This window comes from Passer montanus, unplaced genomic scaffold (genome assembly GCF_014805655.1).
Source record: "Passer montanus isolate IOZ18808 unplaced genomic scaffold, ASM1480565v1 scaffold95, whole genome shotgun sequence".
In the NCBI taxonomy this organism is placed as follows: Eukaryota; Metazoa; Chordata; class Aves; order Passeriformes; family Passeridae; genus Passer; species Passer montanus.
Genome location: NW_024374923.1, coordinates 2,226,826 through 2,253,542, shown reverse-complemented (window position 1 = coordinate 2,253,542; position 26,717 = coordinate 2,226,826). Strand labels below are relative to the sequence as shown.

Below are 26,717 nucleotides of genomic sequence, written 5' to 3'. Positions count from 1 at the left end.
AGAAAAGATTTAGAAGACATGATGTGAAAGAAGCATGTTTATTTTTCATAGGAGAAAATAAACAGCAGGCCCATGAAAAACAGTCTGCAAGATTAAAAGGCTGGTAGAACAATGACAGGGATCAACCAGCACTGCCCAAGCCAAGGTGCACTTCCTGCACTGGGGAAAGCAGGATCAGCTGTTATGCTTAGGAAAGACAAGTCAGAGATCTTATTATATGCCAGTGAAAAAGACAAGTCCCATCTTTCTGATGGCACCTTGCATTTGCTTCCAGCCCTGGAGGCCAATTTAGTCCCTGGAAAGGTCAGAACTCCCCTTCCCCTGTATCCAGAGGCATGCCAACATACCTGCACAAAACCAAAACAGACAAGAGTTTTCTCCTGCTCAGGGAGGTTGTGAAACCCCCTCTGTTTTTACTCCCAATTCTCCTGATTTGTTAAAGATTGTACCCTCCCCTGAGACCTGCCCCCAGATATAAGCTCCTTTTTCCCCCAGTCAGGGTCCCGGGGGCAGAAGAAGAGGAAGTTTACCATCAAATAAAGTTACCCCGGGACCGGTGTGCTGCTCTGTGTCTCTTACAGCTGGCAACTGGGATTCAGCGGGACTCGAGGGGGTTCTGCCACCCCACCCCCGTGGGTATTCACCTAGCCGGGAGGAGCGGCACCTGATGATCCTGGAGGTCTTTTCCCACCTAAATGATTCTACTACTCTCTCTTGTCTCCAGAGGATGGCTATAACCACCCTAAGCCCAGCAGGCAGCAAGCTGGAGGGAAAAAACCTTGACAGCAGGCACTAAAACACAGGGAACACAGGGATCAGCTTCTGTGCCCTAATGCTATCTTCCTGGCAAGAGAAAGCCTGAGAAAAAGAAGGATGAGCCAGGGGCGCTTAAGCAGACCCAGGTCTAATGCCACGCTGCCAGCTTGTCCTGGTTCCTTCCGCAGCATCCCTCACAGAAGGCATCTGCCTCCCCTAGGCCCCCTCAGCAGTTCATCAAACCCAAGAAGAATCCAGTATGCCCGGGCGGGTGGGGAGCCACATTTTCAGAAGGAAGCCCGTTCAGACTGGCTGCGGGCAGTGCCCTAATTTCAGCACAGGAATTTGGGGCTGCTCTTGGCCTCTCTGCCCTGACACGGGGCGCTGAAGCAACAAGGCCACGGAAAGCGGGGGTGAACAAGAAACAAGAGCACCCAGGCCCCAGCTGCCTGTGTTGGGGCCCAGACCCCGCTTATCGGGGGCTGCTCCTTCATCTCCCCCCAGCCCAGCGCCTCGCGGGCTCCCACAGGGGAGCGTGCTGGGGGAGCGCCCTGCTCTCCACGTGGAGACGCAGCGGGCGTGCCGGGGGGGATGCGGGTGTCCGAGCGAGCCATCCCAGCGGAGGATGTTGTATCCCTATTGCTGCAAAAACCCGGGCGGCCGCGCCGGGCTGCCGGCGGGGCGGGGCGGCCGTGAGGGCAGAGGGCGCCCCTTGCTGACATCACCGGCGGGGAACCTCCTCCGGGCCAGACCACTCCACAGCGGGGTAGGGGAGGCGGGAGCAGCCATGAGGCGCGTTCTTCCTACCGCGGCGTCCTCCGCCAGCGGCAGCGGGATCGGCGGGACGGCCGTGGAAAGCGGACTCGCCGGTCTTCGCGGACGAGCTTGGTGGGCGGGCAGCGGTGCCGGGAGGGTTTGTTTGTACCTTGTCACTCCCCCCCTCCGGTGAGGGTGGTAGCGCCCACAGTACGCGCCGCGCGGGGCGCCGCCGCCGCTTCTATAAGCGCGGCCGCGGGGCGGGCTCGGGGCTGGCTGCGCCGCTGCTCCCGCCCGATCGCTGCCGCTCCCGCTCCGTCCCGCCGGGAGCATGTACCAGAGCTCCGCGCGCTGCCTCTGCTCGGCCCTTCCCGCCCTCTGCTGCGCCCCCGCCGCCGCCTCGGCCTCCCGCCTGCCGCTGCCGCGGCCCTGCTCCCACCCGCCAGGCCCCGGCCCCGCCGCGCCGCAGGCAGCAGCGGGCCCGCCCGCCCCGGGGGCGCCGCCCCGCACAGGTGGGTACGGGCCGAGGAGGGTGCGGGAACCGCGCGGGGCCACAGCCGGTGCCGGAGCGGGATCTGGGCTCTCCTGCCCGCGTCAGCGCCTTCCCTGTGCCCTCGCCAGCCACCTCTCCGGGACCGGCCCGCGGGCCCTAAGGCAGCGGCCGTGGCGTTCGGCCGCCCGGTGGGAGCGGGCAGCATCCCTCAGCATCGCGGCAGGCGTTTCTGGCCCGGTGTCCTCCGTGTGAGGGAGAGGGCACCCTCCGCGCTGGGTGCTTGGAGTCTGCCCAGGTGTCGGCGGGCTGACCCGGCTGGTGAGCCGGAAGGTCCGTGTCCGCATGCCGCTGTCGGGAGCCTGCTCTCGGCTAGCTGAGCTGCCCTCCTTAGCGCTGCGCTTTGTGTGGGGTGAGCTTGACTCACAGCGAGGGCTTTTCACTCGTGACAGTGAGTGGGGACAGCCCAGGTTACCCCCTGGCAGGCAGCAGGTCCCTGTTAGCCTGCACTGTTAAATTATTACAATCTTGGAAAGTGCACAGGTGCCCTTGTGTGCCTGCGCGGACACCACCTTGGTGCGGTGCCCCCACCGCAGCCCTGTGGCCGGATCCAGCCTGAAGCCATCTCTGCTGGCTCTGGCCGTGGCTCAGAGTGCCCACCCGGAGCCGTTCCTGCTGAAAGCTGGGCTAGCAGGGTAGCAGCCACCGTGCTCCAGACTTGCTGTGGGTGGGGTGATAGGCCCAGCTCTTTGTCACTGAATGGCTTGGATTGGAAGAGACCTTACAGGTCATCTGGTTCCAGCCCTCCCTCAATGGGCAGAGACACGTCTCACTAGACCCACTGGGTTGCTTAAAGCCCTATCGAAGCTGGGCTTGGACACTTGCAGTGCTAGAACAGCCGCAGCTTCTCTGCGCAATATGTTTGAGGCTGTATTACATAACTGGCATGCAAGAGATCCACTTTCCCCTACTGCCTTCAGCTGGGGTTGGGGTGAAGTGAGTTCACTCCCTGTTGCTGCTGTTACAGGAGGAGTGTAAAAGCCAGGCTGGGGTAGGGTGCTTCCATTCCTCCTGTTGAGGCTAGGCCAGGATGCCATATGGCAGGATTGAAGGTTCATGGCACTGCAGGGAAGAGGAGCATATGCATCTGAGAGCTGGCAGAATTGAGCTCGTGATTAATAAAGCACTCATGAAGATAAAGGTTTCCAGAGTTTGTGCCAAGTACTGATTCCCTATATTACTGGAGGCAGGATTTGAGGTTCCCTCTTCTTTCTGGTGTTGCCTGTTGAGAACAGGCAGCTTCTGCCTTGCTCTGACAAACTCATTGCTGTCCCAGACAGGGCTGTACATGTAGTATGATACCTTGGTAGCATAGATTTTGTCACATGGGATGGTGCCTGTCAGGTTGTTCCTGGAACTGGGGTTCCAAGGAGGGCATTGCTAGCTGCTGCCAGCCTCTGGGGCCGTGGAGGCGGATGCAGCTCCAGACTGCAGGTGTGTGGAGTCATTCACCTGGCAGGGAAAGCCTTGTGGTAAACAGGGTAGGGCTTCTGGCTGAAAGGGGTGTGGGAGGTATGACCTGAAAAGAAGGGAAATGAGAAAGTTGTTCACTGTACCCAGAAGGTCAGGGCCCAATACCCTTCTGCAGCAAAGTCCTTAAAGAAAAGTCTCTGATGGCTCATTGCCTGAGATCCTAGAAGTTCATCTCTTGTGTGCTGGGTGATGCAAGAAACCTTCCAACTTTACACCCTCTTGTTACATTTAATTCTTACTTTGAATTCTTCCCTTGCCCTTACTATGCTGAGGTACCATCCTTGCTGAGAGGAAGGAACTTTTTGGTTTTAATCACCTTGAATAGTAATTGCTGAGTTGATGTTCCGTGTTACATAACACCAGGATAATCACTTTCATATTTGCTATCCACTGCTACAGTGCAAGCTCAGAAGTCTGCTTGTGCCTCTGTCCTCACCAGCTCCACAGTGTCACAGCACTGGCAGCACACATTATCCCAGCAAGTTACAGGTCGCTTAACTTGCACTGTAATATTCAGAGTGGTGATCTTATCCTTGTATTGTATAGCTGGACTGCTGTGGGTATGGTTCAGCATTGCAGAAATAACAAAATGCATTCTGTGTTTGGAGCTTTCATGGTCAGATTGTTGGCCTGGCCCCTGTGCTGCAGAACACCTGAGTCTGTGTTGTCATGATTCCAGCACTGGGTATGAAGCACTTGTGCAGGTAAGCAGGCATCTTTAGCTGGAACCTTCCCAAGGAGCCCCCTCCTTCAGCCAAGAACTTTCAAGCCACCTATGCCAGGACTGAAAGTGCTTAATTTACATCCAGGCCCTCTTTCACATAATTGTCTCTGGGCCCTCAAAAGAAGACTGAAGCTCTTTTTCCTTCCTGAGACATGACTGACTTTAAAAGCTGTCAGATCATTTCTGGGCCATAGTACAGGTTAGGCCATGCTTTATGCCCCATAAAGAGCTGGATACACCACGATTTCAGGGATGATGGGATTTAGACAATACTCTGGCTTTGTTTGCAGCTTGGCAGGTGGAGGCTGAGCTTGGCCTTGATCCTGCTGTAACAGCTGTAAGCCGCTCAGGGCTTTGCCAGCAGACCTTTGACTCCAGCTGTGTCACACCTACCTTGTCCCTTTTAATGTCATCCCTCTGACTCAGGTCATGCCACAAGCAGCCTAAGGGCTTGCTAATGGCTTCTTGCAGGGTTGTTATTTCCCAGTGCTCCTTTGGAGAGCCCCACATGAGCCATGCTCATCCATGGCATGGTAGGGGCTCTGCTCAGCTGCTGACAGCAGCCCTGATGCAGCAGAAAACACTGTGCTTATCTCCAGTTGCAGCATTCAGCCATGGGTTGTACCTGTCCTAAAAATAGGTGAGTGGCTCCCTGTGGAGCATCTATTAAAAGCTCTACTGATTTCTTTGGGTTTCTACATGGCTGCCTGGCAGCCCTGGTTGTGTGTAAACTGCACCCTTCTGTATCCAGCACAGAGTGTGTTTTCATTCCTGCTCCCACTCCCTTCACAGCTGTGTCAGGATCCTGCCTAGGGATTTTGTGTTTCCCCTCACTAGTAAATGCCACTTCTACTTCAGCAGTATTTGGCTTCTTGAGAAATAAATTTCTTTGTAAACTGAGAAAGACTGCAGAAACTGAAACACTACACATAGCTTCCCTGGAAAGACGTGTGTGAGCTCAAGATCACATCTCAGTTTGAGGAACTGCTATTACTTTAACTAAGAGGACAAAGATGAGGAGAAACATCCTATATCTAATCTAAATTCCCATTTCACAACTTTCTTGGAAAAAAGTTCTTTTCCATGGGCTTACACAAAACACACATTAAAGCAAGTAGGTTTCAGTAGCTTTTAAAAGTATCCATTTTCCTAAATACAAGGACGTGGGGCTTATACTGGAGAGTCTTTTTTTTTCCTCCTGAGTATGTTTGTTGAACTGTAAGGGTGTCCATCTTACTGCCTGCCCCTCTACCCTGTCATTACTGTATGTCTGTCACCAGCTCTTAAAATTGATAGTGCTGTAGTTCAGTCTGAACATGCAGGTGTGCTGGGTAGCGTGCCAAATCTTCTGCAAGATATGAGCACAAGTTGACGATTTCATCCTCTTCCTTTGTAAAGTAACTCAAATGTACAAATAAACCTACTTAGAAACCACTGTGAGCCAACAGCAGTGCAACACTGAAGTTCTTTTGCTTAAGATTCCCTTTGCAAAAGGCATTCAGAGTAAATAAGGAAGTTGGGACAACAACAAAACTCAGCGTTGCCTCTTATGCAAGTTGCTGTAGTGCAAGCACTGCCCTTCCTGCCTATGCTTGAAAGAGCCCTCCCTGAGACAGGGCTGGAGAGCTCTTGCACACACAGTGTAGAGATACCACAAAATGTGCAGAAGGGAAAAACAGAGCAGGGACACACGTGCATCCCTGTCCTGTGGCAGCTGTAAGCCCATGTGGGATAGGGGGCCCTCCCTGCAGGGGACACAGGGCTGGGCGAGGGCCAGCTGCATTAGCAGGGAGAGCTGGAGACAGCAGCTGGTGTGCAGGTCATGTGGGTGAGGTGGTCAGAGGAACAGGAGGTGACTGGGGCTAGGGAGGACTGCAGGGAGTGCTGGAGACTGCTGAGCTGGGGCACAGCACAAAAGAGGGAGCACGAAGGGAGAGAGGAGGGTGGGGGGAATGAACTTAGGGATGTGGAGCTGGGAGACACTGCCTTCTCCACTCCGCATCCTGCGGTCAAGCCAGCAGAAGCCTCTAGCTGCTTCATTCTCATGACAACATTACTGCTTTGGGGATAAATGACACTGATCAGAGATTCCTATTAAATACTAACCCTGAGGGTTAGTCAGGTTAACAAGTCTGCAGCCTGGAGGCATTCCATATGGACTGAGTGTACCAGGCCATACAGAGTGCCATCAGAAGCAAATGCTGAACATAAAATAAGGAGCAGGCAGCATTTGTCCACCTGCTGGACTCTCTCCTCTATGAACAGGGAAAAGGTGTGCTCTGTTGTGTTTTCTACAATATATGCAGAGTTAATTTTAGCCCTGCCGTTCTGGTTGAAAGACTTCTTTATTGAAGACAGCAGCATCATGTCTTAAAAGCAGGCTGTTTGCAGGCTGCAGCCCCTGGTGACAGGCAGAACATCAGCCTGCACAGGACTAATTTTATCTCTACATCCTTCTTATTTTGTCTAGACTCAGGAACAGGCTCCTGCACTAACCACTAATGGCTGGCACTGCAACAAGGTACTCGGGTGATGAGAAGAGTTGTGGTGGACCATCTCTAACACCAGCTTTTCCCTTGCAGTGTGTTCCATGGGAAACAGCACAAGCCGGCTCTACAGCGTACTTGCCAAGACGCTGAGCAGTGGTGCTGTGTCCCAGCACCAGAACTGCCTGGAGCAGCTGGACTCAGCACAGCTGGATCCTATAGACCCCAAGGATTTGCTGGAGGAGTGTCAGATTGTTCTGCAGAAGCGGCCACCCCGGTTTCAGAGGAACTTTGTGAACCTGAAGAAAAATATGGCCAGTAACCACCGCCCCATCCGGGTCATGCAGTGGAACATCCTCGCCCAAGGTAGGAAATGGTTGTGAGCTCAAGGTATGAGCTTGAGATCAAATGCAGCAATGAAAACCCTGGCAGAGCAGAGGGAGAGGAGTGAACTACATGAGACACAACTGACTGAGGGCCAGCAGGAATATTTTGAGCACTTTAAATAGTGGCTTTCCTTCTGTCCCATAGGAAAGGAGAAAAAGGTCTCTCCTTGAAACTCTGATGCCAGAGGTAGTCCTGAATTCCTGTCTGAACTGAGCATAGTGTATTCTAAAAGCTGTGAGGTATCAGTTTTAGATGGTTGTTAACCCCAGAGAAAACTCATCCTTTTCCTAAGTTTTATTTGTAAAGTTTCTCTTCAGTTTCTGATTACCCTATTGGTGAACTATCCATAATTTCAGATCTGCTATGGGAATTCTTAATGCTTAAAAATAATTTTAACTGCTGATTTTCGATCAAGGCTGTAAGTTCATGAGTGCAGCAGCCTCATCTTAAACTCTTTTGGTGTGGGCAGTTTCCCTCATAGGGACTGCCTTAACCTTCTGCAGTCTCTTTCAACCCACTTCATTTTATTTTGGCTTATGCTGCAGCAGCCACATGTGTAAGTACTTGCCCTTGTGTAGTGGACAGAGGGGGAGAGAGTCCTAATATATCTTTTATCTGTAAAAAGAACTTAATTTTTTTTGAGTGACTCCAGTGCCTTGAGAAGGGGTTCTCACACCTGCTGGAAGATTTGGTACCCTTAAAGTCACCACATGTAAACTGATAAAACATGGAGCATGACAGGCTGTTTCAGCTATTGGTAACTTTGGGGTTTTTTGTTTACCTTCCCTGCTAATTCCAGCTCTCGGGGAAGGCAAAGACAACTTTGTTCAGTGCCCCATGGAAGCTCTGAAATGGGAGGAGAGGAAGTGCCTTATCCTGGAGGAGATCCTTGCATACAAGCCCGACATCTTGTGCCTTCAGGAAGTCGACCACTACTTCGACACCTTTGAGCCGCTCCTCAGCCGCTTGGGCTACCAGTGCACTTTCTTCCCGAAGCCGTGGTCACCGTGCCTCGACGTGGAGCACAACAACGGCCCGGATGGCTGCGCCATGTTCTTCCTCAAGGAGCGCTTCGAGCTCGTCAGCAGTGCCAACATCCGTCTGACCGCCATGAAGCTGAAGACCAACCAGGTGGCCATTGCTCAGACGCTGAAGTGCCACGAAACCGGGAGGCTCTTCTGCATCGCCGTCACCCACCTGAAGGCCCGCACGGGCTGGGAGAGATTCCGCTCTGCTCAGGGCTGTGACCTCCTCCAGAACCTGAAGAACATCACCCAAGGAGCAAAGATCCCCCTGATTGTCTGCGGAGACTTCAATGCAGAGCCGACCGAGGAGGTCTACAGGGAGTTTTCAAACTCTAGCCTCAACTTAAACAGTGCATACAAGCTGCTGAGCCCCGATGGACAGTCGGAGCCCCCCTACACCACCTGGAAGATCCGGCCCTCTGGAGAGTGCCGGCACACGCTGGATTACATCTGGTATTCCCAGCATGCCTTGAATGTGAACTCAGCCCTGGGCTTGCTGACTGAAGAGCAAATTGGGCCCAACAGGCTGCCCTCATTCAATTACCCTTCCGATCACCTGTCCCTTGTGTGTGACTTTAGCTTTAATCAGGACCCTGACAGACTGCTGTAATGTCTTAGAACACCACCTGGTATTACAGTGTCTGAACTCTCCAGTCTTTTATTTTAGAGAAAACCTTGGAAGCTAGATGCTATTGAAAGATGAGGAAATAGTGTTGACTGACCATTATTTTCAGGCACTTGTTTGGAGTTACACTTGCTGTTCAGCCCTCATTGATGTGCAGCCTTCAAGGGAGGAAGAAGGAAGCCAGTGTTCTTGTCATGCTCTTCTCGCCGCGTCAGGATTTGAAAACTAGAAGGCAAATGGCTTTATTCTTTCACTAAGCCCCCTGTTTTCAGGATTTGATCCTCTAATGAATGTGAGGGCCTTAGTATTTAAATCAAAACACTTGTGTTTGTAAAACATCTTGCCCCGACAACAATTTTATTTCATGTTAAGCTTTTGCAAGTACCAAAGGGATGAGGTTCGACTACCGAGTGAGATTATCTTAAATCTTTTTCTGTTGCAATACAAAGGAAGTTTAATGCAGTTTAGACAAAAAGCTAAACTTATAATAGTGTTCTCTTGTCATTTTTCTATGACCTGAGATGATAAATTCATTAGAAATGTGAGGAAGGATCCCTCCAGTAAGAGCAGGTGAGGAAAGAGAGGTTGACTATGACCTAGAGTAATACCCTCACTTCTCCAGAACAAAGTGCATGTATCTGTCACACGCAGACAGCCTGTAGGCTGTACAGTGACTGTACCTTCATCTCTTCTGTGCTTCTCTCTGGAGGACACAGCTAACCAGGGACTATTTCGTCCTCTACTTTGAGTATTTCTTTTCTAAATGGTTTAAATTTGTAGTCTTGTCAATCTTGCTGTTTCAGTAAAGGGCCAGTCTTAACATTGAAATATTTTCTTTTATTTATCTTCAGAATCTAAAGCTACACTGGAAGCTGTTTTAAGATAAAATTTATTTATTGAGAGAAGTTGGTGATCCTGCATCTGATTGGAAAGCGTAGAGTGACAGTTTTCAGGAGCCTCTTCCTGTGACCCAGGGAAGCTCTGGCAAAGCATCTGGGCTACAACAGAGGTGTGTTAGTTTAGTGTGTTAGTATAGTAACTCCTTTGACTGCTCACAGCGACACAGAAATTGCATATTTGGGTTGTAAACATGCCATTATGCCAGGAAATGGCATAGGAAGAGAGTTGGGAAGGGGGACAACAGTTGGAGTTGTGCTGACATTTAGACAGTTGAGGAAGATACGGCAGGGCAAATAAAGAAGTATTTCTTTGTGGAGCAGGTACATAGTAACTCTTAAATGTTTAATAATAAAACTCTTAACTGTTTAATAATAAAATTCTTTGGAAAAAAGTAATATCTTGGCTGCTGTCTTTCTCACTTTGTTGTCCCAAGTTCCTGTTGCCAAGGAGGTGACCTGTGTCAACTAGTTTGAGCTTCAGGTTGCTGCTGATGCTTCCCCTTCCAGACCTCTTTTCCTCCACCCCTAACCATAATCTCAGAGTGGCATGGCTGCTTTTCCTTCACAGCACACACTCTTTCTCCAGCTTGGAATGTCCAGATTTCACAAGTCTGAAAGAAAGGAGTTATGCTTAGCTGTTAAGCTGCTCACTCATCTGGTTAGAGGGGAAACCTACACTGTATTAATTTAAACATTCCCCTCTCCAACAGCTGCGTGGAGCTACAAACCTGCAAAGCGAGGTGCAAGAATTCCTCCCTGAGGGCTGCTAAATGTGCCTGGGAAGGCTGGCCCCTTACAAGATGCAGCTGTATCTGCCACTTGCTTCTAAAACCTCATTTGAAGAGAAGAAGCGCCACAGGTGTGAGCTTTACACAGCCCATAAATTACTATACTTGCATTGGTGAGAAGGAAAATACAGAGTCTGGTGACTGGAAGTCCCAAACTCCCACACAAACACACTCCTCATCAGGCAAACAAATGAAGTGCTGTTGTGGAGCTGTAACATGCTCTGCACATGTTCCTGACCCTTGCAGGATGAGGGCGATGGTCTGCTTCCAAGCAGAGGCTCCTTTAACCAGCTTGGGGTTTATGTGGATTTGACTTTCCCCAAAAGAAAAGATTTTATAACCAAGGAGCCAGTGGCCTTGGTGAATACTGTTACCAGGCATGTGCAGTATGCCAGCACCACCTTTGGCTGGAATTTCAGAAGGAGCAAATTGTGTCCCTGGAAGCCAGAAGGGTGGCACTTCTGGGGGAGATTTTGGGCAAGAGATGCAACACTGCCAAGGCCCCACAGAAAGACAGACCTTTGAGCGTTGCTGCCATACCAACTAGACACTGACAGCTTCCTTTTTATGGTGCTGGCTGCCCTCACTTGTGCAGAGGGGGTGAGATGCAGAGCTTCACCTTTACAATTATTTTCTCTTAGGACCTTCCCCCAAATAGCCTTGCAAGGAGAAGAAATTATACAAGTGCCTGTTAATTAACATCTGTAGTCATCTGCAGCTAAACACTTCTAAAATCAACACCACAATGTAGACCTATAAGATGGTATCTTTAGGAGGTCAAATCCTTGCTAATCTACCACAAAAAACTCACACCAGAAGCTGGAGCTTCCATCCAGACTCCTTTTGGCAGTATTCTCTCTCTGGAAGAAACTATATTTGTGGTAGAAAGCCCTTACCTGAGAGCCACGATCAAGTCTGTATTTAAGAACAAACTAAACCATAACCAAAAAACCCCACCACTCCCACCAAAAAGCCCATGGTTTCATTTCACTTTTGTATGAGCAGCTCTGTTTTCCTCAGGCCAGTCAAGGTGTCCATCAGTGTGGCACCTTTCCCACTGCCACAGACCCGATTATGGGAGGCTTTTTTACCAGGAGGAACTGAATTATCACAGCTGCTGAATGCCCACTGTCACTCTCACAGTGGAGTATATGGTATCTGTGATTCTTAAGACATTTTAATTTATACCCTTGCTTGCATCCCTTGCTTGATTCTCCTAAACAAGAAATCAAACTGTTGAGAAGAGCATGATTTGTATGGTACTGCCGTCACTGCAGAACCTCTCCTGAAGTGGAAAGGGCTGGGATTCTTCTTTCATCCTGGACATGTTACAGTAGATGTTCACTGCTTAAAGGGTAATTTTGAAGTCAAGGCGGGGATGGAATAACTGAAAAGGCTGGGGACTCTTCCCATCTCAAGGCAATTTTTAATACTGTCCTACTCAGAAAATCCCTGCCAATGTTGAACCCTTTCTGCTGGATTAAAAAAAAAAAAGGTAGATAGGCTGCAGAAATTAACTGGTAAGTTTCCAGGCAGCTTCACCCTTTTTTTCCAGTACATGCCATAGTTTATTTTGCAGACAGACTCTTTTGGAAAACTTAAATGGATTATTGCTCTTGCTTTGTTTTATGCAGTGAGAGGCAAGCCTGCAGCACTGAAATACTTTTGCCAGCTATAAATATCAGTACACTAAATATTTTTCAGAAGCAGAAAGGATTTTTCTTCCTGTGTAGCAGTATGACTCTTAACAATAAAAAATGTCTTCCAAGCTCTTCTTATAAATGTATACCTTATAAGAACACCAAGGCTAAAAAAAGGCTCCACAGATCCCTTGCTTTTATCTTGAATAAAGCCTGCCTTAGCTTTAGCAGTGACACTTTTCCCTCACTCTCAAGCAAGCTGCAAGAAGAAATGACCCACTTGTTTAATTTGCTGAGAGGCAGAAGCTGTTGCTTATTAAAACACTGTCTCTCCTGGAGAACAATTAGGTTCCAAATACACAGTGTCATTTGGATCTTCCTAATAAGCTTAACACCTGCTATTTGAACTGTCTCTACAAGGCAGAATTGCACTTAGCTTGTTCTGGCAGTAACAATTTCACACGTAGCTGAGATCCCTGATGCACATGTCGTGCTGAATACCAACTTGAGGCTTCAAGCACCTCTCAATTTTCTCAACTTCTGACTGGCCCTGGCTCACTCATCTGGATCACCTGAGATGTAACTCTCCAAAGCCCTAAAGTTGATGAAATCAATTAGCAGAGCATCCCAAGCCTTCCTTTCAGCACATTTTACCCAGACAACTTGAGATGTGTCAAGGCCCAGACCCCTTCACAGGGAAAGACGTGCAAGAGATCTAACAAGAACAGTTGTCTCTGGAATGAGATTCCCCGTTCAACTTTTCTCATTTTTCATACTCAGACATTTATTCTGAGTTGCAACTCACAGCTGAGATTTTTTTCCCTTGTGGATTACAAAACATCACCCTTTTCATTCTGTAACTTAGAACAGTGGGTTTGACAAATAAAAATAGCTTTTATCTGCAAAATCAGTGGTACCAAGTCTGTGTATGTCTCAATGCCTTCTGCATAAAGCATACTCACTTCACACAAGTTTCATTCTCCCCACACATCTACGAGTTACTGCTTGCCAAGGATGAGTTAAGCCTGGACCCTTCTACATGAACCACCAGATTCAGATGTAAAAGGGAATTCCACTTTCACCCATGTACAAAACAAAACATTTTTCAATGAGATTTCAAAAGCCTGGAGTATAGCTAGATACCAACCATTTCAATATTCTAGCGTTCCTTTCATCTGTTCCAGATGTTACAAACCTGACCAAAGCTCCCTCATCCTGAGGTCACGTTCTCCAATACCACCAGTAAAAACATACTTACGTACAGAATCAGGTTAAGTCCCCTTTCCATTTCAGTTCCAGCGCATCCTCACACACAATGAGATTCTCACAGCACTCCATGAACTTCAGGTGAGTATCCTCTGGCAGCCAGCCAGTATCCTGTGCCACTCACTGGTGGCCAGGGGAGAGAGCCAAAGGACCATCACTGGTTCCATGGCAAGACACAGCACTGGCAGTGTCTCAGAGTTGGCTATGTGCTCACTACCCTGCCAGCAGTGGAGTTGGGTGCCTTCGTTCCTCTAGTTTTTGCCATTACATAATGAAGTCTTGGCATTACAAGAAGGTCATCAGCTGGAGATCCTTATCTAATTCTAGGAAGATAAGTTTGTCCCCATTTGACTTCCAGTGTATCTAAATTAGGTGTTGGAAAGGTCTTAATTACAAATACTTGACATAGATACTTCATGCTCTGAGATACAATCAAGTAACAGCCATCTAGAAGAGGGTTTCTTACAGACTGGACTTACAACAGTAGGTTTAAAAACACTTGTTTCTCTCTTCTTATCTTTTGGCTCAGATTTCTACCACCTGCCTCTCTTTACACTGCTCCATTTCCCTTTACACAGAACATTAGTACCTCTCAGACTGCCAAATTAATCAAGTGATTGCCCAGCTCCCCCTACTTCCCTTTCTTACCTTTCTTAGAAAAAAAAGTTGTCTTTTCTCTCCCTTTCCTTGTGTGAAGGGGTCTTAGTCCTCTACCCCATGCCAGAAATACAGTTCAGGTGTAAGAACTTTTGATTGTTTGGATTGCTGCCTTACACACACTTTTCTATCTGCTTCAGCTTCATTTTGTTCTTGAACTCCACCTCCCTGCTCAAGAGGATGAAAAAGAAGTTTTTCCAGAAGCCTTTCATAGTTTCCCCAATGCTAGCCTGGCTGTGTGGAGCTATTTCCATTTTTCTTACCAGTTCAGGGGAAGAATGGGCCTTGCTGCTAGGATGCTACAAGTAACCTGGTTCTCAGCATGTAAACTATTTCATTCTGTGTCTTCCAGCATTACAGAAGACGCCAGTTCCAGACAGCTGCTAAAACTGCTCCTCCAGGCATGAAGTACTTAGATTTAGACTTCAGCTAAATTTCAAGATTACCCAGGTTCCTGTCCTGAAGACTTTTCAGGGCATATCACTAGGAACTGGGGGTCCATTGGGCACTTGACTACCCACAGCATGATGTGCCAGCGTGGTGCTCCTGAAATCAGGGCAAGATACATATGAAGCCATGCAGACTGGAAACATGGAACCAGTATCTGGTGTAGCTAGAGGAGCAGTTAGGTAGCTCACAGAGCCCATGTGTATGCTCACCATCCTGAAAACGTGTAAGAACTAGGCCCCTGCCAGAAGTTACCTCACCAGCTACAGCAAGCTTCTCAGATATTTAAACAAATGAGTGAGAGAGTTGGTCAGCCCTTTGAAGCAGGGAGGAGTCCCAAAATTTCACACTGTATCATCTATATTAGGATGAATGCCTGGAAGATTTCAAGAAAAGGAGGTTAACAGGTTAGCAGAAAGGAAGAAGGAAAAAATAAACAGCACACCAAACACCATTAAATTTTCTTTCTGTATTTCATTAAAACCTACTTGAATACACTTTGAAACAAGAGTACAACAAAATAGAATATACTTCAAATGTTGAATATACAAACTATTATAGTTCGTTCTGAACACTGGTACTTCCCTCTTAACTCCAACTAAAAAAATTTACAGGTTTAGAGCTACCTGACAAAAGCTCATGCTGGGCGTGACCTTTGAAGTGAGAGTAGAGCTGAAACTGAAATGTATGCACAGATGTCAAGGCTACGTGAGAGAAACAGGCATGGTACAGCAGAAGGCAGAAAACCTGCTGCTACTTTGTCCACGATTAAGAAATTTAGACAGACTTTTAACTACCATACAAAATATGTTACATGTTATTCTATAACAATACTGTGCTAGGTACAAGGTTTTTAAAAAATCTGTTTTAATAAAAAAGCTTTACACAAACAAGCCATTAGCTTATTTCAAGAAAGATAACTGAAAATCAGTCTAAGGCTTTCAATTTGAATCTGCTTAAGCTGTATAATACAAAAATCCCTCCAGGCCTCTGTCTTCTTTTAGAAGCTCTTTAATCTCCTTTATTTCACTTCCTACAATACCTAGTAGCATAGTTTTTCACATAGCACCAGTTGAGTACTGTGGGCACACAGTAGTAATCGCTGGTATGCACATAAAATGCATCAAATTTGCCATTTGTGTAACAATGAGACTTTCCTCTCCCCCTGAAAACTAAAAACCAAGGCAAACCTCTCACACAGCTCTCTCTTAGTGTTGCAGGTCTTAGTGTAACTTGGTAATCAGTAGCGTAGTGAAATTGTTTGGTCCCTTTTCAGTCCCTCTCTCTTTCCTTCTCCATAGGTTCAGCTGTTTCCCAACTGGAAGAGGCAGTTTTTATCAGCGTATCAGTGTGGTTTAATTCCCACTGAAACACGGGAAAATAATTTTTTTTTTCCAGTAAGTCTTCAACATGTGCATGTTTATTAACATTACAAAGCTCTCCTATTTGACTTGGTGGTGGCATCCACATCCCTCCCCCAGTTATGTCAGTATATCCAAAACCGTAACAGTTAGAAGTCCATGCTGGAAGAAACCCATTCTTCATTTTTCACACGTGATGATTCCTTCTGTTTTCATTGTTACAGGAAGGGCAATAGCTGAGGGTGTACTAACTACTACTACATGGGTTACAGTCTTGCTTCCATCCACCGGCTTCTCCTCTTTTACCAGCTGCAGTGTTTTCACTTCACATTCCTGTTTCAAAGTGGCTATGTCTGATTTAACTTCTGGACCTTTGAGAACTGCACTAATCACCCTGGGAGGAGTCTGGCCAGAGGCCTGCTGAGCAGGAACTGACAGTCTCATTACTGGTGTCCCATGAGCTATGGACACTGGGGTTAGTGCTCTAACAGCCAGTGGGGCTCCCATAATGTTGATACTTCCTGACCCGGACAGGCTCGTTTTTGTTTGCAACTGACACTGCGTGAGTTGCGTGGCAGGGATCGTGATGATTTTGGTGGGCTGCATTGTGATTTTGTCTCCATTTTCAGCAGAAGCTGGCATCACAGTAGGGATTGTCTGGATTACCACCTTTGGAGTTGTTGCTGTGGTTGGACTTGTGTTGGTTATTAACGGTGACCCTGCATTTACTGACTGCACTGCCACAGTTGAGATTTTCTGTCCCAGAGAGGTCATGACAACGGGCACTTGCATTGCCACACGAACAGTCCTACAAAATAAACATGTGTGTTTAGGCCAAAAACACAGGGCACCATTACACATGACAACAAGGACAGACAGTTCTAAGAGAGACAGGTTTTTAACCGGGTCCTAAAAAAACCCAAACCAAACAATAACAAAAAAATGAAAAACCAAACCAGCAGGCAAAACCGAACCCCAAACCTTTTGCACATCTAGCAACAGAACTTTGGAAATTTATCAGCCCCATTAACACAAACCTGGGAGCTGTTGTTACTGGGACAGTAGCAGTGGTAGTAGAAGGATGAGATGAGGATGTGTCATGAGCAGGTGAGGCAATATTCACAACCCTGGTGACTGCTTTTTCTGTTCTGGTACAGCTTAGCTGAGAGGAATTTTTTCCTCCACGTGCAGAGGGTGCTGCTTTTAAAAGGTTTTCTGCAGATAAAGACACTCTTTCCAGGGACTTTTCATCTGTAGGCATTGACAAATCTTCATTACAGGACTCACTTTTGTCATCATCTATGACAACTATATTTTTTGGCATCTCCTTAAACTGATACACAAGCCTCTGTCCCTCAACTTTTGCCAGGATTCCTCTTTGATAGTAGTATCTGCAAGGAAAGTACAATTAAGTAGTAAGCAATATTTTAAAGAAAACTTCATTCTGTGCTAACAAGAAAACCTGAAGTAATCACAGTAAAATCTACAATGTAAGGAGGTATGGAAAGAAGCTGTTAGAACACACTGACAAATTATCTGAAGGATCTACCTGGAAAAAAAAATCTTATCTTTTTAAATACATACTTCAGGAATTAAAACTGCAAATTTACTGGTAACATAAAAAGTTACAGGGACTGCAAGACCGAAGGCTAAATCTGCAAAAGGGCAAAGTTTTTAAAATTTCAGAACCTTTATATTTCTATGGTCAAAATTAAGAATCAGATTTTAAATTGTAATAGATAACCTAAGGATCTGAGAGTTTTTACCTCAGAGCTCTTCCCATAGTCTCATAGTTCATGTCAGGCTTGTTTTTGTGTTTTCCCCAGAGTTTGGAGACAGCTTTTGAATCCACAAGTTTAAAGATTCCTTTCTCTCTCTGAGTCCATTTAATATATCGAGGACATGTATTTTTGTCCTGAAGAAGGTCCAACAGGAACTCCCATAAGTATGTTGTATTTCCTACAATCAGAAAGCATTTTTGTGTTAGAAAACCACTTTTAAAGATAACAGAAAGTTCTCCATATGACCTGCGTTACAAGCAATGTTACACAGAGGATGTAACCTGCACATACTCATTCATTCTGTTAATTTTAATGAAGTTTCCATAAATATTTACATTCTGAAAGGAGGCAATCCAAGTGGTCTGCTATACAGCACAGGAGCCTGCCTGTTCAATCCAATCCACCCATTCTCAGTTCTTGAAAAGGGAGGGTGTTCTAAGTCAGTACCTATCTATGTAGCAGAACAAGAACTTGCATTTTCTTCTCGTATTTGATTAAACAGGGCATGAAAATGCCAGTACATTTTATGACACTGAAGAACAGGAGGATATAAATAGGTGGTTTTTAAAAAGCATGCAACCTGCAGCAACAAATCATCTCAAGTGTGGTTAAGTTTGTCCAGGATCCGGGGCTCTCACACTAGCTGGTGCACCCCATGTTCCAATCCTGCCCAAGTGCATGTTGCAGAGTGACCAACATCCTTCTAGGTAGAAACCCAGTCCAACTTCTTAAAGGCGAGTATTCACAGGGCAGAAATCCCATGTACTCTTCTGTAATTAGGGGGGTATAAAATGAAGTCAGGCTTAAAAATTTAATGCACTTGTCAGGTATTCAAGAGGTGCACCATCTTCACTGGAGAAGCCCCAGGAAGGGGTTTGTATCAGGATGCCATAGAATGTAACACAGGTTCTGTCTGCACTCTGACCTGACCGTGTGCTTCTAGGAAGAGGAGGGGGAAGAGAACCCAAAAAAAAAGGCAGATCACATTGCAATTTGTACAGCTGGAAAAGACTCCTCAAGTTTCTGAGAAGGGAGAACGAAGATCCACAAGAAGAATAATCTCAGAATATTAATAACAATTCTTTAATTCTTTACGTCCAAGGACATGGACCAAATTGTATTTTTGCCTGTGTGAGAAAAGGTCATTAATTCTTGCAATTTAATGGTCTAGCATAGCACTTGTTATGCCATGCAAAGATAATTAAAATAAATTAAGGCAGATTAGAGACCACTGTTGCAGATTTTGAGAAGTCAGCTATCTTTGAAAACCTCAAAGGGTAAAAAAGATCACAAGTTCCATTTTCTGGAAAAGCACCTCATAGTGAAAAATTGTACTTTACAATATGCTCCAAACAACAGTAAGTACCTACTCAAGAAATACAACTAGAAATTCAACTAGATTTCAGAGACATTTGAATAAGACCTATATGAGGAAAGAGTCAAGAAGAGAACTCAGGGATCTTTAAATCATCCTCAATTTTAGGGAATTAATCTCAGGGGTTTTACTCCTTAGAAAGTGAATTTCTGGGTTGACCACTAAATGCTGTAGGTCTACAACAGAGTTTCTGCAAAAACTTAAGTGGCCTTCAGGATTAGAAAGCAAACAGGATCTTCAAGAGAATAAATAAAGTGTAGGGCACAATTAAATCAGATTTACAGCTGCCTCACTTTGCACCAGAAAGTACCCAGAATGCACAAAGGAAGGAATGCCAACACGGGATCCCCTTTCCAAATGTGCACAATTATCTCTCATTCTCCATGACTTAACTCCAATAGTACTAAACTGTAGAATAATTCCTGTTTTTCCAAACCATGCTGCATATGAAATAGCCTACCCTTTGCAAGTGCTTTTTAAAATAAGTAACAAAAATTAAATCCAGTTAACAAAGTATTTTGCAGGATATCAAGAAAAAATTAATTTATTCCAGTTGTAGTATAAAATATTTAATGAGATACTTCATGAGAACAAGAGATATATGCAGGCCATTAGGAAGGGCCATAGAAATAAAATTTAAAAGAAAGCTAAAAAATCTCCTGAAAACTAGAGAGCAGTACCATCTCCCACCTTATAAAACAAGAAGCTATAGAGCTGAATTCACCAGCACAAAAAGGAGAACAGAAAGAAATACAGGCCTCCTTTTTAATATTATTTCTCCAGGAAACTAGGACCTGGGACAACTGGAAAGTACTGTTCAAGTAACAGAAAGCTGTAATACTAAAATCTGAAACAGAAATAAAAGTAAGGATTCAAAAAGACTACATAAAAAGGAAATACTAAACAAGATTATTTTTAAATATAGCAGATACAAAATCTGTCATCTCCCCTGAAGTCCACTGCTACACCAGATCTAAAGCAACTGTGGGCACTGCAGGGAAGTTGAATTAGTGTTTGCACTGGTTTCCATGAGCAAACATCTCCATCAAGTCAGTCCCATTCTTCCTTGCCCGACTGACAAACATGCTGACTCAGGAGCTGTAGCCCGATAAGGAATTACATAAACTGCAGAGACCTTGTTTTTAAACAAATGTCAAAATAATAGTGGAGCTGACCACTGCACACTTTCTCAGCCAGCATGTTCTTCAAGTCCAAGTCACTGAACTTGGTTACTCCCAGGTGTAGCAACATCTCAGAACAACTTTCAGTGCACCAAGTGGAGGCAAGATCCAGATTTTTCACCTGTAGCCAGGGAAGGCTGATACACTGCATACCATCCCAAAGGTAAGCTGTGAGCAAATGTCCCAGTCTGCCTCCTTACTGAATGACTAGCAGGGGCTTGGAATCCAAGAAAGGAGCCTCTATTTATCAGGAGAAACACTAGGAAACTAGAACTCTTCTGCACATAATTCTCCACTCAACCAATATAGAAACACATCATCATTTGTTTTTCTCCTTAAACTAAACTGAACCTATTAGTCAAGGAATATATTCCCACTGATGTTTGTCAATTAACTAAGAAATCATATTTCTAACCTTATTACCTTTACTTCCAAGCATCACCTTTCTAAATGCTCATATGATGCCTCTACTTGAAAACAAGTCTTACAGCAGTAGCTTAATAAATTACGCGTGTAGCACTAAGTTGACACAGAACACAAAAGACATCACAAGTCAATAACCACAAAGTGAAGCAAATAAAAAATGAGAAAGCCTATTAACTGCGGAGGATGCTAGAGGAGACTCCTAGAGCATACATCCTTGTGCTAGATCTTGTACAAACAAATTTAAAGACATTGAATAAAACTCTAATGAAAGTCAACACAATCTCATCCATCACATTTTTAAAGATATGTACATTTACAGTGATAAATACCATGCAGATACACTGCTTATTTTTAAAGACTCAATGAATGGAAAAATATACCTTTGCCTTCTCTAGGTTTCTTCTTTATACCTAGATCTGGAGACCCATCAGATAAAGCTGATTGCTGTGTCTTGGGTTTACGGCCAGCTGCACATAATACATGGGGAAAAAAAGAAGTATTAATCATATGCAGAGAAAAATTTTAGTTTGCCTTTGCTGAAAAAAGCAATTTGTGTATTTCCCCCCCTGCTGTTTCCTCACTACAGGTATGGATAAACTTAGATTCTTAGATTACTACTGCACATTCAGTGTAATTATGATTTGGTTGCTTACTTCATAGGCAGATTTAACTCAATTGCAGACAAGTTAATGTGCATTTTTATTAATTCTAAGACTCACAGATCTTGGATTTGTGTAGTTTTATCACTATATTGCATTTCTTTCCCTCTAAATTACAAGTAAATATTCCATCTCAGCCATGAGATGGAAACCATGTCTGGAAACCATTAAATCAAAGTTCCTAAAGTTATGTGAACTGTATTGATGCCTCTAACAAAACTGTTAGACCAGAGAGAGCAACCTTACAAGGTGCCAACCTCTCATGTAATAGCAAAATGCTTAGAAATCAAACACTGTTCTGAATTGTTTCTCCAAGATATGCCAATTAGACAAGAAAGACAAAAATTTTACAAAGATCTTATAATGATTTTGTAAACTGATTTATGGGTTTTTTTAAGTTAATATTTACCCTGTTGCTTCACAGCATGAACCCCAAGTCTACCATGTCACCAAATATACCCACATTTCAGACACCAGCAGCTACCCACCACAGAAGTCCTCTTTGAATACTCTATCCTTCCTCCACTTTGTGTTAAAATATACAACACAGAAACCATCTTCCTTTATGGCTTGTCAAAGCCCATTCTCTTGCACCCTCTTTTTTCTTGATGCACACCCATTCTTCTAAGAACTCACATTTCAGACTCCCATCAATCTGTTTGTATGAGCAAAGAGATCAGACCATCCAATCCATCCTCCCCTGTATCAACTGCACCATCCACAGCAGTGGACAACAGAAGGAAAATTTTGAGATTGCTCCTATGAAAAGCAATATGTACCCTTTTTCTTTTTCATTGGTTCATGGATATCAGGGGAAGTTGGAATGGGAGATACATCCATTTGTTCAGACTCCTCTGTTGATACTTCCACCACGGTTTCTGTGATCACATCAGGTCTCATGGCTGCATGGATAAATTCTGGTGTGGACACACAAGGAGGGACAAAAACTTCTACTACAAGAGAAGAAAAAAAGAATATCTGATGAAGTTTCTACCTGATTATTTTAATGTATTTTACATAAAATTGTTTTAAACAAAGCATACGCAACAGTGTAGTAAGTTCTGCTTACTATATTTTTCTGCTCCAAAATACTGTCACCTTGGAAATCAATCCAACTCCCCAAAACATGCACACTTGTCAGTAGTTTTAGGCAAAACCAAGGACCGCATCAATATTCTTCAGAAACAAACTCAACTTTAAATTAAACAAATTAGAGCTCCACCTTTTCCACTTCTTATTTCGTAGCTTTTGCATTTCAGTTTGACCATTATTTCATCCAACATATATTAAATAACTTCAAAAGGGACATCAGTTAAAGTAACCATCAACATTAAGGTTTGGTCTTTCAGACTGGTAACACTTTGCAACACATTGGTTTTGGGTATTCTTTATAAAATAGAAAGATGAATAGAAATTCTTTTCCCTTAAAATAACTCTTTATTTTAGCAATTTGAAATGTCAGATTCACAGAACCCAGAATGGCTGGGGTTAGAAGGGGACCTGGTCCACCTCAAACTGTGCCCCCTAGAGCTGGTTGCCCTGGATCCTGTACTTTTTAGTATCTCCAAGGATGGAGTCTCTATGGCCTCTCTGGTCAATCTGTGCCAGAGCTCTGTCACCTGCACAGTGAGGAAGTATTCCATGATGCTTAGTGGGAAAAATTAATTTTAAATATGTCATTACTCAGCTATCTCTTCCCAACAACCCCTCTCAGACAAATGATTTAATCTGTAAGTATACGTGTTGCAGGGTGAAGAAATCATGTAAAACTCAAACAAATCAGTAGTTTTTAAATATGCAGGCAAATGTTTTAAACAGCATACAGCTCTCCACAGAAACAGGTTTCCTACTTGGCTTGTCTTACGGATTAGTAGAAGGAGAAATGGCTCCCAGAGCAGAGACTGTGGCTGACATACCAGGACTCCTGGCATCTCTCAGGCAGGTAGGAGACTCCATATGAAGCAAGGCCTCCGCAGCTTCAATTGTCTTATCTGTGCAGGGCACATTACTGCCATGAACTGATGCTTCTACTGCAGAAGGATACAAAAAAAATTATGAGAACAGGTTACTTACAGATGTCCACATGTATACCTGTACAACTATACTTCTCAATCTTTAACATGAAAAACACAAGATTATCAGATGTCTTCACACTTTTTGTACCTGCCTGTCAACAGACGTATTTAGGGAAGGCATAAGACAAGCAGAACTGACACTGTCACTTCTTAGATTAGATTTCTAGTTCACTAGCAAGCTACTCATTTCCATGAGGAGTTCAAAAGCTTTCAGAAAGAGACTGAGATTTGTCTTCTGCCTTCGAAGTAACCAGAAAAAAACAGATTGTGATGAAGATGATTATAAATTAACAAACGCATTAAAATCTAAAGGTCACTTCTCTTCAAAGATTCAGTCTATTGGATAAATATATACATATACATGTCTATGTATATATATATATATATGGAAATACTAGACTAGTTTCCAAAACATACATCCTGTTTTGATTTCTGACATTAAAAATAATTTTGAGTTCATTTTAGCAGGTTGATTATTAAAAAAAAAAAAAAATAACCAGAAAACACAACGAACAGTATAAAGGGTGTGCTTTATGCAAAAACTAAGACAAAAAGGTAAAAATAGTTCTTTTTTCAAGTTCTGAAATTTTAGGAAAACTAATTAATCAAAAATAATGCAACTTCAAGAGAGCACAGTTAAGTTTGCACAGTGCAGATCACAGCACCTTGAACACAGCAGCAACACTAAAAATTCCCAATGTACCATGTAAAACTACAATTCTGTGCACAGCTAACTCCATATTCCTCACCCTTGTAAAGGTTTTGCAAAGTGGTGACTGCAGAAACACCTGTTGCCCATTATCCACACTCTGGCCAAGGTAGCTGTCTCTCTTCAGTTGCTCTTTCCATTTATGGCCATCTGCTCTAAGCTGAACCAGTCCAGCAAGGCAGCCAGCAACCAGGAGATCTATCTTTAGCCCAAGCAGAGTCACCTATCTCTAGTATCACAGAACTAAAGAGGATTTGGGAATAATTCTCTACAAAAACTTCAAGGCAAGTATGCTGTTACTGAATATGTCTAAGAAATAACTCGAGGTTTGTTTAGTGAAAAGCAGGGAAACATAATGCCAGAGTTGCTTCTGACTTAAAGAAACACGCAATACACACAGATTCCCTGCAGGCTCACATGGGGAAGCCTTCCAGCATACTGCAGTTTTTTGAAATGCAGTGATTAAAACCTTGAAAAATCTACTAGCCAGCAGAATAAAGATATCAACCAGAAGCTGAAAGTGGGTGAAATGTGGAAGATGCAAAAATGCAAAACTACAGGTGACTGAAAGTTCTGAGCCAGCCTGGTGCCTATCTGCTGACTGGCTGATGGGATTCCCACCACAGCCTGTTAGCTATGGCCTGGGATGCTATTTAGAGGGCTTTATCTTTTGGAACAGTAGATGCCTGTTAAAGCTGACATTGCAACACTGCTTCACCCCAGGCTATGAACAATAAAAGCTTACCTAAGAGAACAGGAAAATCAGGAAAGGGTCTTTATTTTTCACTCTGTTTCTTGGATAACCAGTGGCAACCAGCACAAACTATGCACCATGAGCCTCTTCCCCAGCTGCAAACCCTGGATGCTCCCCATGCTTGGCCAAGTGTTTCCTTCCCAAGCAGCTGTTTGGGCATATCCAAAGTCAGAGGCTGACCACCTGCATTGTACCAGGAGTGGCCCTCCTGCAGCAGGAAACTTTCTCCCCAAACATTTCCCTTTCTAAATAAAGGTTTCAGTGGCGCAGAATTTGATCACTAAAGTTTCCCTCATCTACCTGATAAAAATTTTCACCGATTATCAGAATACAGGAACAAAATTCAGATAATTGATAAAAAATGTATAAATTCTACAACGCTACTGAAATTAGAAAGTCCAAATCAATATTTAATATGTTATTATTCTAATGCATGCAATAAGATTCAAAGCATGTCAGCAGAGCTTATCCAACCAGATAGCTGCTTCTGTGCCATTAGGTCTAGTATATAAAGGACTTTTGTAAAGAAATTCAAACTCAGATGACAAATTTCAATTGTAAGAGGGTAGTGAATTCACTACCTTCTTAAATGCTTAAAAGCATAAAATATTTTCCTACAGAGAACAGTTTAGATGCTGCACCAAAACTAAGAGGCACTTAGCAGAGGGCAGGAACCAGGCAAGAAACCTAGCAGCAAGCCATCTATGTACTTTTCTAGTACTAGCATATTCTGCAAAAGGACCAGAGTGGAGGAGAAGGAAATACAACCAGCATTAGGGACTAAGACTGCACACTTTAACAGCAAAGCAAAGGAGCCACTCGACCTCTCCCCTTCCATTTCCAATAAAAACACACTATCTACTCCACAAAAGCCTCTTGGAAGCTACTTGGGACTCCACTAAAACCGTCACCTAGAAAATATCAAGCAAAAAATAGTAACACTTCTGGCTTTGGCTGAACAACACATGCTGTCTGTCTATCACGACAGTTAACAAAGTAATCTAACATTGCCAAAAGGACAGCTATTAAAACACTTGCTAAATTCAGTTCTATTACCAACTTTCAAGCCTTCCCAGCTAACTAATTCTCCTTCACTCAGTACATGGTTTTAGCCTTAGAGGCATTTGTCTACCCAGTGAACACCAGGACTTTGCATTTCCTTGCAGGGAATGTTTACAGCACCAACACAGTGGGAAGGAAAAAAAAGAGAAATTTGTAACCTAGCACAAATGTATGTAAAATATCTTTCTGACATGCTAGAAAATGTCTAAAAGAAGACAGCATGTCAGAGTGCTCAGACAGAAGACAAGGTACCCAAAACCAGCTAAAAAAGACATCATAAAAGGTGAAGTGAGGGAGCAGGCTCTCTCAGAGAAGGGACAAGTAAAAAACAGGCGGCTCTTCCTGCAAATGACTAGATCAAATGTCATCAACCAAGTTATACTTGTACACTTGTAGCACAACAGTTCTCACAAAAAAGATGGGGGGGGAAATGAAAACAAAATGAGGAGGATTCCATAATTCAAAAAAGACAACTTTCCAAGACTGTCATACACAAGTGTCACATTTCTAATCAAAGACTGAAGTGTATCACCCACTTCTCTAAAAATGCCCAATTCTATTATATTTATGTTATCAACTACATGAAAGACCCCAAAGGTAAAACAGACTGTATTGTTTCAGCAAAAAATATAAGGTGTAGGTCTGTTATATTATACAATCATTTCAGAAAGAACTGTCACTTGCCCAAATGAAGCAAAGTAGTTTATGTGGACGGAAGTAAATTTTCCACACTTTTGTAACTGAGTAACAAGAGAACTGCCATTTACTGATCTAGAACACATCCGAGCCAACACCAGCACTTATCTTCCATTCTTTAAAATCAAACCTCATCTTACTGCTTTTAGGAAAGAATCT

General features: G+C 44.3%; 2 protein-coding genes across 7 annotated transcripts in view; one reads left to right on the top strand and one right to left on the bottom strand.

Moving 5' to 3' along the window:
* Positions 1-1,522: 1,522 nt before the first annotated feature.
* NOCT (nocturnin) lies at positions 1,523-10,077 on the top strand. Of its 2 annotated transcripts, none has more exons than XM_039696098.1 (3): positions 1,523-2,024; positions 6,842-7,111; positions 7,932-10,077. In XM_039696098.1, exons 1-3 carry the CDS (start codon positions 1,844-1,846, stop codon positions 8,765-8,767), a joined length of 1,287 nt encoding a protein of 428 aa, XP_039552032.1. In that variant the 5' UTR covers positions 1,523-1,843; the 3' UTR covers positions 8,768-10,077. The 2 variants fall into 2 exon arrangements, with proteins under 2 accessions (XP_039552032.1, XP_039552033.1); XM_039696099.1 differs by lacking the exon at positions 1,523-2,024 and adding an exon at positions 2,311-2,335.
* Positions 10,078-14,928: 4,851 nt separating this feature from the next.
* ELF2 (E74 like ETS transcription factor 2) overlaps positions 14,929-26,717 on the bottom strand; it is a 34,903-nt gene continuing 23,114 nt past the window's right edge. For 4 of the 5 annotated variants that reach the window (XM_039696077.1, XM_039696079.1, XM_039696081.1 and 1 more), the window contains 6 exons: positions 23,179-23,292; positions 22,042-22,215; positions 20,984-21,070; positions 17,607-17,799; positions 16,878-17,231; positions 14,929-16,648 (listed from right to left, as the gene is read on the bottom strand). In XM_039696077.1, the coding sequence (XP_039552011.1) occupies positions 16,021-16,648; positions 16,878-17,231; positions 17,607-17,799; positions 20,984-21,070; positions 22,042-22,215; positions 23,179-23,292 (1,550 nt within the window). In that variant the 3' untranslated portion in view covers positions 14,929-16,020. The remainder of the gene's footprint in view (positions 16,649-16,877; positions 17,232-17,606; positions 17,800-20,983; positions 21,071-22,041; positions 22,216-23,178; positions 23,293-26,717) is intronic. The other variant, XM_039696078.1, reaches the window with a different exon arrangement.

Bases quoted from the DNA above. Each gene is read 5' to 3' on its own strand.
- NOCT (XM_039696098.1), top strand. From the start codon at position 1,844: ATGTACCAGAGCTCCGCGCGCTGCCTCTGCTCGGCCCTTCCCGCCCTC. The intron at 2,025-6,841 runs GTGGGTACGGGC...TTTCCCTTGCAG, and splicing joins GGGGGCGCCGCCCCGCACAG to TGTGTTCCATGGGAAACAGC. The intron at 7,112-7,931 runs GTAGGAAATGGT...TGCTAATTCCAG, and splicing joins GTGGAACATCCTCGCCCAAG to CTCTCGGGGAAGGCAAAGAC.